We start from the raw sequence: 11,366 nt of genomic DNA, 5'->3' as shown, positions 1-11,366 counted from the left end.
CCAACAGCAATTTAAAAAAAACTAACGGTGTGAGAACTCGGGATAGATGGAACCCTAAGTTGATTCAGTTCCAATTGGAAATGTCTACTTTGACCTCATTTCGTATTCCCCCACTCCCTTCAGCATTCAGTTTGGACCAGCAGAGGGAGGGGGACTTCATGTTGGCCCAATCCGAGCGGAGTCTTTCGGCAGATTGACAGGTCAGCCACCCAATTGTCCACAGAGAGGGAGGAGGTTAGGGGCGGGGCTTCGTGAGGCGGGAGGGACGAGGCTGATCAGCGCGGCGGAGGGGCGGGGCTAATTTGTGAGGCCAGTGGGCGGGGTTAATCAGCGAGGCTGGGGAGCGGAGTCTATCAGCAAGGTTGAGGGGCGGAGCTAATCAGTGTGGCCCGGGAGGTGGGGGGCGACTATCGGCAAGGCTGGGACGGGTCGATCAGCGGAGAAACACAAAGAAACTGGTGTTGTGGGATTTCTTTGTGTTTTACCTCAGTCCAACGCCGGCATCTCCACATCATGACTATCAGCGGAGACCAGGGGGCGGGGTCAATCCGCGAGGCTGGGGGCGGGGTCTATCAGTTATGTTGGGGAGGGGGCGGTCCTTGTGAAAGGCGCGCGGAATTTGGAAGCTGTGAGTCCGCTCGCGGCGGCGGCGGGCGACTGTGGTGACAGTTTGAATCTGATTTGGAGCCGGAGCCGCTCGGCGGCTGGTTACAGAAGGGGGGAGTCTAACCGCCTCTCCCGCAGCAGAGGAGGTGAGAATGAAGCTATTTGAGGTTGTATCGGAGAAGTGAGTGAGTGGATGAACTCTTTGACGGGTTGGTTGGCAGGGGCCCTCTCTCTGGAGAAGAGCCTCACTCTATCAACAACAACAACGCGCTGCGTTTATAAGTGTTGCTTTAGGGGAGAGATTTTTCCAACTAAGATGTTGCCTCATGAATCTTTGCCGATCCTTCTCATCATTTCATTTTTGAATCTCTCTGATCAGATTTCCGTCCTTGCCGCAGCATTGAAAAGGCCTTAACCGAAGTCACGGATTATATTCTGGGGTAAGGTCGTTTCTGGTTCGCTGAGCATTTCCTGCAATTTGTTTTTAACCTCGAGTCATAGTGGCTTTGCTGATAATTGACATGGTTGATCACTCCATTCTTTAGGGCCCTTTTCTTGTTCAGATTCGTGCTAATAATCAAGCAGTTATCCTTGTTTGGTTACATGATCCAAAGCATCTCCAACCATGGCTTCTCTTCCCACTCTGTGCTCCCTGACAGTCCCTCTCTCCTTCATCTGCACACTATCCCTTTGTTACATCGTGATCTCAATTTATATAATCTGCTAATGCCAATGATATCTACTTCTTGACTCCTCTTTGGTTGACATACTGCTTGCCTGCTATCAGTCTTAGATGAGCTATAATTCATATAGCTTTAACCATCATCAGCCGTCCAGGTCCCTCGTGCTCTGAAATTCTTCCAGCCTTTTGTGCCCTTCCCTGCCCTATTGAACTTATCTTTTTTGGTCACTTCTTTAATATAACACTCTGAAGCACTTAGGCGTGTTTTTCTAAACTGAAGATGCTTCATAGATTCAAGTTGTACACAGTATGCCTGATGTATTCACACTGTGTCCAGTAAGAGAGAGAGGTGGGTGGTATAGTAATGCATGTGTGCAAATGGAATATCGGCCTTTATTGCAAAAATACTGGAGTATAAATGTAGAAAAGTGTTGTTGCAATTGTGTAAGGTGTTGGTGAGACCACATCTGGGAGTATTGTGTCCAGTTTTGGTCTCTTTATTTGAGAAATAATGTGGTGCTTTGGAGGCAGTTCAAAGGAGGTTCACCAGATTAACTTTCTTATTCATTCATGGGATGTGGGCATCACTGGCTGGCTGGCATTTATTGCCCATTCCTTCTTGCAAATGATGCTGAACATTATGCAACCATCTGTGAACGTCCCCACATCTGATCTTATGATGGGAAGAAGATCATTGATGAAGCAGCTAATATGATGGCATAGGACACTACCCTGAGTGCTCCCTTCTTGTCGGGAAACACTTCAGCAGTCAAGGGTATTCAGCTTCTGATCTTTGGTTAAGCATTCTCCAAGGCGGCCTTCACGACATAAGAACAAAAGAAATAGGAGCAGGAGTAGGCCAACTAGCCCTTCGAGCCTGCCCCGCCATTCAATAAGATCATGGCTGATCTGTCTTGGCGCAGTTCCACATTCCCGCCCTCTCCCCATAACCCTTAATCCCCTCTCTCATCAAAAACCCATCAACCCGTGTCTTAAAAATATTTAGCGAGGCAGCCTCCACCACTTCAACGGGCAGAGAATTCCAGAGATTCACCACCCTTTGAGTGAAGAAGTTCCTCCTCAACTCCGTGCAGTGCAGAATAACTGAACAAAAACTGAGAGCCAAGTTCTGCACCCATGAGAGTGGCCTCAACCAGGACCTTGGGTTCATGTCACATTATCTGTAACTCCCAAGCTATGCCTGGGCTTGCAAAATTGCACTAACTGGCCTGGCTTGAAACAATTTACACCTCTTCAACCTTTGCTTAACTCTCTCTCCACTTGCATTGTCTGTATCTGTAAAGACCTGTTTACCTGTTAAGACTCACATTCCAACCATTATCTTGTAAATTGTTTCTGTTCGGGCCATTCCCCCTCCTTTTGGGGAGCTGCCCCCTTTTTCTTTGTCTGAATGTAATTTAAGTTTGTTTACTTGGTTTGACCCGAAAGACCGCCCTAAAAGAGACCTAAAAAAAGAGAGCTGTGCCTATATGTCCCCTGTCTGTGAACTCAACTCTTCCCTCACCTGATGAAGGAGCAGCGCTCTGAAAGCTTGTGCTACCAAATAAACCTGTTGGACTTCTTACTGTTCATTTGATGTATGAAGGGTGCACTAGGACCCATAGATTCCATTCAACCAACGTGCTTGTCCAATAAGTTTTACTCAGGTGATTCAGCAAGTTACTGGCCAATAACTGAGTACAAGTCAGTTCAACCAATGCAACTTTATTTCAAACAATTTTAAGTTAGGATAGCACACTTTAATTCTAAGAATTCTTACACTCAACTGCCTGTTTCACTAGAATACGAATACTTCCCATATCTTGATTCCTTGTTGATTCACTGGTTCCGATTGCTTGATTCCTGCAGCCTGTTACTGTCGATCTACCTCTCCCTCTCTCACTCTCTCTTTCTCCCCCGTTTGGTCTCAGTCAGTCCTTTCTCGGTGTAGAAGGCAACCTGCTCAGGTCTTCGCCATGTCCAGCCATGCCTCGGGATGGGTGGGGGGGTTGTGGTCTTACCTTGCCCTGCTCAAACTGTGGGTCTTGTTCGTTTCTGGCTTCCAAAACTTTCCAGTGCTTTTGGCCAAGCGGGGTTGGGGGGGAGCTGACTTGATTAGTTTTGCCACCGCAAAACTTTGTTAATGAGTTTCGATGGTCATTCTTTGTTTGCTAGTGTCCTGGTGCCTGTATGTCATGTTTTGGTGTCAGAATATGCATTTGCTCCCTCTAAAGGTGATTGTTTCATTCATGCCCACATCCCATGAATGAATAAGAAAGTTAATCTGGTGAACCTCCTTTGAACTGCCTCCAAAGCACCACATTATTTCTCAAATAAGGAGACCAAAACTGGATTATTTTACTGATTATTTCCTAACTGTGTTTGGGTGATTTCCTGACTCTATTGCTTCATTAAGTTATTTTCACATCTGCAAATGTGTTTTACGCATTCCTGACTTCTATTGTTTTACCAGTTCGCTGCAAGGGCTATTGGGGGTAGGACTGATTCTGAGTCTAATGCCTCCGGTATTAGAGAGTTCCCAGCATGCTGTGGTATATTGGCTAACTTTCTGTTGGTCTGTCTCATATAATTCTTGCAGGGCTGCTACATCTTAATGCCATACTCAGTCAAATACTGCTTTGTTTCTCACATATTGGTGCAGACTTGATGGGCCGTGGGGCCTCTGTTGCACTATTTGTTTCTGTGATTCTATGATGTTAAGGGCAGTCACTCTCATCTCACCTCTGGCGTTCAGCTCTTTTGTCCATGTTTAAACCAAGGCTGTGATGTGGTCAGGAGCTGATTGGCTGTGGCGGAACCCAAACCGACCATCCGTGAACCAGTGAAGAGACTCGCTTTATTTATTATTTATTAGTCGAGTAGATTTACATTTACTATGAAAATCCTCTGGTTGCCTGCTTGGTTACACTGAGGGAAAATTTAACATGGCCAATGCACCAAATCAAACAATCTTAATAATAGAAGAAATTGGACTCTAAGTTAACTCTATTTCTCTTTAAAGATGCTGCCATGTCTGCTGAGTTGTTTTTTGCCAGTAATTCCTGGTTTTGTTTAAAATGTCGGCAGTATTTTGCTTTTATTGGTATGCTTTGTTTTACAGCAATCCACAGTTTTGTGGTCATCATTATTAGCTTTAGATTTGCTTTACATTTTAAATTAATTTTAAAATCGGGGTGGCACAGTAGCACAGTGGTTAGCACTGTTGCTTCACAGCTCCAGGGACCTGGGTTTGATTCCCAGCTTGGGTCACTGTCTGGGTGGAGTTTGCACATTCTCCTCGTGTCTGCGTGGGTTTCCTCCGGGCGCTCTGGTTTCCTCCCATAGTCCAAAAATGTACGGGTTAGGTTGATCGGCCATGCTAAAATTGCTCTTAGTGCCCTGGGATGCATAGGTGAGAGGGATTAGTGAGTAAATATGGAGGGATATGGGGGTAGGGCCTGGGTGGGATTGTGGTCTGTGCATACTTGATGGGCTGAATGGCCTCTTTCTGTACTGTAGAGATTCTAATTGAATTTAAATTCATCAACAGCCATTACAGGTTTAAATTCCTGTTTCCAGATTAATAGTCTGGTCTTCTGAATGACTAGTCCAGTAACATTGTTTTTATTTTTTCATGGGATGTGCCATTGCTGGCTAAGCAGCATTCATTGCCTATCCCTAATTGCCCTTAAGAGGTAGTGGTTATCTGTCTTTTTGGACTGCTGCAGTTCATGTGCTACTAGGGCGGGAGTTCTTGGATTTTGACCCAGCTGCAGTGAATGAATGGTGATATAGTTCCAAGTCAGGATGATATATGGTTGGGAGAGGGGTTTGGTTATTTTCACATGTATCTGCTGTCCTTATCCTCCAGGTTATGGAGGTCATGGGTTTGGAAAGTTCTGTCAGACAGTCCTTGGTAAGTTGCTGCAGTACTTTTTTGTAGATGGTGCACAATGCTGCCATTGAGTGTTGGTGGTGGCTGAGGTACTAATCAAGCAGGCTGCTCTGTTCTGGATGGTGTCAAGCTTCTTGAATGTTATTGGATCTTCACTCAACCAGGCAAGTGGAGGGTATGCCATCAGATTTCTGATTTGTACTTTGTAGATGGAGGATAGGCCTTGTAGAGTCAGGTTGTGAGTTACATAGACTTCCCAGCTTCTGGCCTGCTATTGTAGCCACGGTGTTCATATGGCTGGTCCAGTTCAACATTTGGACAACGGTAACCTCAAGCATGTTGATAATGGAAGATTCAGTGATGATAAAGTCATTGAATATCAAGGGAAGACATTAGCACCATGCTACTGTACTCAGTAGATAAAACGATGCTGTCGTAACAGGGTTATTTTAAGATCATGAACTTAATTGCTACCTTAGCACTTTTTTTCATGTAGATCATAGATGTCCCAAGTTGCCAGTCAAGATTTATTAATTTATGCAGGTGATACTGATTTATCAATAGGTAGGATGCAGTGCACATGATATATTTAAGATGTTTGCTGCCAGTAAATCATGTTAGAATAAGTAATGTGTCCTCATTATTCTAAGTACTCCCTGCCTACTTTTGTTTATGTACGTAGTGTTTACTTTTCTGTTCAATTTGTTTTCTGTCTTAGAGGAAAAATGCCTGCAGTTACTCCAAGAAAGAGGAAGCATAGTTCTACAAAAGATGATTGGTAAGTTGTGACATTTCACTGTTTATGAAATTGTATTTAGGTTAACTCATTCCTAAATCTATCTGGTTTTTGAGGCATCTCTGCTCCAGGCTGAATGAAAATGCTTATTGTCATTCGCGGTTAGCCATAACCTATTCTATTAATACTGCACATTCAAAACAGAGACAAAAAAAACTTTAAACCATTACTTTAGTTTAATGGGAACTAATCGAACATGGTGTATAACTGTCCGTGAAGTGTTCCAAATGTGTTTTCTGAGAGCCTAGAGATTTATAGGTTGAATTGGAAAAAAAAGACAATATTGTTAGAAAAAGAAGCTATTTGTTTTCATCCATATGTTAAGTGGACTATAGCATTTCAATTGTACACAGTTTGTAATAATGAATTGTGATTGGTCTCGGGTACATGCAATGGTCTCGGATACATGCGATGGCAATGTGAAGGTTTTTTGTATTGAATCTCGTTCAATTGTTACAGTTCCATTTTACTGTGCCAGATTGGTGCTCAGAATTATGTATGTGCATAAGTCACTGATTTCACACTAAAGTAAAGCTTCAGTATAAAATATTGATTTTAGTATGATTTAATCTTCACAACATTTTATTTTCAACAGTCAGAATTATACCCCTATCAATGGAGCAATATCTGGAACGTCAACAAAGAAAAGAATCCTTGATTTTGATACTGTTGCCTGTTCATCAAGAATATCATCCCCTGATTTAACAACTTCAACAATGTTAAGACAAAGCATTTTTAATTCTGATAAAGAAAATCTTCCTGGCAGCTCATCTGTTAATCAAAGTCAAGGTGATTTACAGAAGAAAGTCTCTAGGCTGACCGAAAAGGCTATCAGCAAAAAGGGCTATCTGCACAAACCTTCTGTACCTACGACGTCCTTCTATAGGAAGGGGGAGCAGCTGTACCTCACTCCTCTTGAGAGAAAATTGTTTTATGCAAGCAAGTTTCCTAAGAGTGCTACTGTAGATGAACAACATGATGTGAAAAGTGCAAAGTCTCAAATGAATAAACCAATTAAAGCCAAAGTAAAGCAGCCAGTCGCTTCCAGTTCTAAAGTTCCATTGAATTCAAAGGAAACTCAAATAAAACAAAAAGTCAGATCGACTGACACAATGACTCTTCAGAACAAAAACGCATATTATGGATCTTTAACCAGGACACTTCTTTTCACTTCAAAAGTGAATGGAATAAAGGTGCAGCAAAAACCTCGAATCCAATTAGGTGCAGCTTTCTTTTCCACAGGCAAAAAAACCCAGTTGTTGCTCAATCAGAAATTGCCAGACCCCAAATCCAAATCATTTTCAACAGATCACAGCTTCCGGTATAAGCGTAGTAAAAGTGACGTGAAAGATGTGAAGAAAGTTGTCAAGGAAACTCTTCAGGTAGTTAATGACAGCGGAATGAGTAATGGGATTAGAGAGAGCACTTATAAGGTGGTAATTAAACAAGAAGTGGGAAGAAAAGCTGAAAAATATGCACACCTGCCTGCCAACACGATTGAACATTTGCTAATGAGAGAGGTGAAGGTGGTACTTCAGAGAATTGAAGTGACACAACTCAAACATCCAATATCGATAACCAAGGAGAAGTCTTTGCAACAGGAAGATTTGGCAACAAAAGTAAGATAAAGAACTTTGATGAAATCTTCTGTAACTTTTTACCTCCTCTCTTCCCATCAATATTTAACTTCTTAGATGTGTTTTTCGGGTTATTTAATGAGTACTCTGGCATAATTAGTGGCTACTTTTTTGTACGGCTCTAATTTGAAGATATAGATCCAGGAATATTGAAGCTTTTTGCTTTCATGGGCTCCATCAAACCCTGGAATCTAGAATCACAGAATGGTTGCAGCACAAAAGGAGGGCATTTGTCCATTGCGCCCATACTGGCTCTCTGCAAGAGTAATTCGGTTACTGTCATTGCCCTGCCCTTTCCCTGCAGCCCGGCAGTTCCTTTTCAGTTGCTATCCAAGTTTCCTTTGAAAACCATTATTAAATCTGCTTCCATCACATTCAGATTCATTCCAGATGTTAACCACTCTCACCGTAAAGTTTTTTTTGTGCCTTTTGCTGATCGTCTTAACTCAGTATCCTCTTGTTCTCAATCATTCTGCCAGTGGAAATTATTTCAGTGAGTATCCATCAACTGTAAGTATAGTCAGCTTTTCCAATACATGAAGAAAGAACTAGTAGACTTTGGCACACCAGCTTTGCCGGTCTGATCACTCACAACTTATTACTGAAATCACCACCAATCAGCAGGAGATCAAAGATCAATTTAGTTTTTTTTAATTCCACTTTTTATACCTCAGACTCCCTTTCAGATCCTTGTTTGTTTCACAATTTTTTAATAATGTTCCATTTCTAACACCTATGAATGCATTAGAAATACCTACCCTTTTTCCCCGAGATGAAATACAAAAGGCAGCTAAATCCAGGCAAAGTAATAAAGCACCAGGGCATGATAGAATTTTATATAAAAAAAAATCTTATTACAATTTTCTTCATTATTATTGTCTCTATTTTCTGAATACTTTCTCTGTAAAATGCTCCCTGCTACACTCTGAGCCATTTTTCAGTTCTATGAGAGATGAAAATCCTCTGCATTGTAGCTCAGACAGGTCTCTTTCCCTTTTAAATGTGCATGTCAAAATACAGGCCTTAGTCCACCACCTGAACCTGTCCTTCTGCCTCTTCTGACCAGACAGGTTTTGTACAAGGCAGGCAATCCTCCTCTAATTTAAGGAGCCTTTTTAATATTGTTTACACACATTCAACTACAGCTGTTCCTGAGGTTCTTACAACAATCGATGCAGAAAAGGTTTTTGAGTGAGATTACCTTTTCTTCACTCTTCAAAAGTTTGGATTTGGACTCACTTTTATGAAATAGATAATTTATGAAATAGACAATTAATGAAATAGATAATTAATGTAATCCTCCTCCACTTCTCTACTTGAGTATGTACAAATGATATCCACTCTAAACTTTTGATCTTCATTGAGGACCAGTCAGGGCTGTTCCCCTTCCCTGTTACGTTTCGCAATTGCTACGAAGCCCCTGGTAATTTCACTGCAGACCTGTGGAGACGTGCAAGTGTTATAGAGGGTGAAGTTGAGCAGAAAATTCTCCCTATATGCTGATGATCTGTTTCTTTACATTTCTGATCCTGCTTCATCTCCCACATACTTTCTGTATTCTTGAGCGATTTGGTTATGTTTCAGGTTTTAAAATTAATTTACAAAAGAGTGAAAATTTTCCTATTGGCTCTATTGCCAAGAGTTACCACTTTTTCCTATTCCTTTCAAGGTGTCGTTAAACAGCTTTAAATATTTAAGGATTTTAGTTACTCGATCTCTTGCAGATCTTTTTAAGCTCAGTTTGACCCTTTTGGAACTATTGAAGCAGGACTTGGCACATTTATCCCAATAGTTGATCATATACATTTTGTAAAGATTTTGCCAAAATTTCTCACTTATTTTTGTGCGTTCTATTGTTTATCCCCAAGTGTTACAGAAGACCATTAATTTCTTCCTTCATTTGGAATAAGAAAGCACTCAGATTCATGAAGTGTTTCTATCAAAACGCAAGCATTTAGATGGCTTGTCACTGTCAAATTTTCAGTTTTATTATTGGTCTGCCAATATCCATAATATTTCTGTTGGCTTCATTTGAACCCAGCTAGTTTAGTATGGGCGTAATTGGAGGCAGTCTCCTTAAAAGCCACACCTCTGCCTGTATTGTTGTGCTCCTCCATTTCTTTTTCAACCAGTCACTTTTCTTCAAACCCTATTGTTAGAACAGTTACTGAAGATTTGGACTCAGTTCACGATATATCTTTGGCTACAATCTCTATGCAACTGTATTAACACAAATTATCTATTTTCGCCTTCAATGGAGTGATTCTGCTTTTCAAGTCTTGCATGCGAGAGGTGACAAACCTTTGCTAACTTATATATTGATAATATTTTTGCTTCTTTTGACTCTCAGAATTATGGTCTGTATTAAGAACATAAGAAATAGGAGCAGGAGTAGGCCATCTAGCCCTTTGAGCCTGCCCCGCCATTCAATAAGATCATGGCTGATCTGAAGTGGATAAGTTCCACTTTCCTGCTTTCTCCCCATAACCCTTAATTCCCTTGTCTATCAAAAACCTATCTACCCGTGACTTAAATATATTTATCGAGGTAGCCTCCACCACTTCAACGGGCAGAGAATTCCAGAGATTCACCACCCTTTGAGTGAAGAAGTTCCTCCTCAACTCTGATCTGAAATGCCCCCCGCTTATCTTGAGGCTGTGCCCTCTAGTCCTGCTATCCTTTCTAAGCGGGAAGAATCTCTCTACCTCTACCCTATCCATCCCCTTCATTTTCTTATACGTCTCTATAAGATCCCCCCTCATCCTTCTAAACTCCGAGTACAGACCCAGTCTATTTAGTCTCTCTTCATAGTCCAACCCCCTCATCTCCGGTATCAACCTAGTGAACCTCCTTTGCACTCCCTCCAAGGCCAATATATCCTTCCGCAAGTGCAGCGACCAAAACTGTACACAGTACTCCAGCTGCGGCCTCACCAGTGCCCTGTACAGTTGCAGCAAGACCTCCCTACTTTTATATTCTATCCCCCTCGCTATAAAGGCCAACATTCCATTCACCTTCTTGATCACCTGCTGCACCTGCAAACTGGATTTTTGCGACTTGTGCAGAAGGACCCCCAGGTCCCTCTGCACCATAGCATGCTGCAGCTTTTCGCCTTTTAAATAATAATCCCTCCTACTATTATTCCTGCACACACTTCTTTCGCCACTTACAAAAATTCACTTTGTTTCCTTTGTTGCTTCCCAAATCACCAATGGATATTATATTAAAACTAAATTGTTTTGTTGGGGGTTAATTTCCAAATTATATTTTCTAATCGCTTCTCCACACTGTCCTTCGCTTTTTACCTTGGAAATACTTTGGGAGCAAGATTTTGATTCCGATTTATTGGAAGACAGCTGGAAGTTTGTTCTATCTTGTGTACACCTCATCCGTATGTGCAACTCATGGCTTTCTGCAATTTAAAACCTTGCATCTTATCGATCTATCCAAAGTTAAATTATTTATTCAATCTGTGATAAGTGCCAAGTTGCCACGGTGCCTCTAATCCAAATGTATTGATTTTAGACAAAAAATTTACTTCACGCTTAGTAAGTTTAGTAAGTAACATTGAACCTTCTATTACAACACTCTTTCGAATGAAACCTAATGGCACCCCTTTTACAATAATTCAGACTGATGCATTCATCTTTCCAACATTATTGGTTTCACATGAAGCCTGGTGCAAGCAGGAGCAGTATTTCATCTTCAGTTGGGCATTTTGTAGCCCTCAGGACTCAACGTTGACTTCGT

General features: G+C 41.7%; 1 protein-coding gene across 3 annotated transcripts in view; it reads left to right on the top strand.

Moving 5' to 3' along the window:
* Positions 1 to 28: 28 nt before the first annotated feature.
* The window catches only part of esco2 (establishment of sister chromatid cohesion N-acetyltransferase 2), a 41,758-nt gene continuing 30,420 nt past the window's right edge, over positions 29 to 11,366 (top strand). Inside the window, exons 1-4 of one of the 3 annotated variants that reach the window (XM_080192616.1) lie at positions 29 to 200; positions 986 to 1,046; positions 5,902 to 5,961; positions 6,575 to 7,598. In XM_080192616.1, the coding sequence (XP_080048742.1) occupies positions 5,909 to 5,961; positions 6,575 to 7,598 (1,077 nt within the window). In that variant the 5' untranslated portion in view covers positions 29 to 200; positions 986 to 1,046; positions 5,902 to 5,908. Of the gene's footprint in view, positions 201 to 716; positions 753 to 837; positions 1,047 to 5,901; positions 5,962 to 6,574; positions 7,599 to 11,366 lie in introns of those variants that run through there. The other 2 variants (XM_080192617.1, XM_080192615.1) reach the window with 2 other exon arrangements.

The sequence above is a fragment of the Carcharhinus amblyrhynchos genome, chromosome 7 (genome assembly GCF_965287045.1).
Source record: "Carcharhinus amblyrhynchos chromosome 7, sCarAmb.v2.hapA, whole genome shotgun sequence".
NCBI lineage: Eukaryota > Metazoa > Chordata > Chondrichthyes > Carcharhiniformes > Carcharhinidae > Carcharhinus > Carcharhinus amblyrhynchos.
Note: the sequence above shows the minus strand (reverse complement) of the source record. Positions and strands in the feature narration are given on the sequence as shown.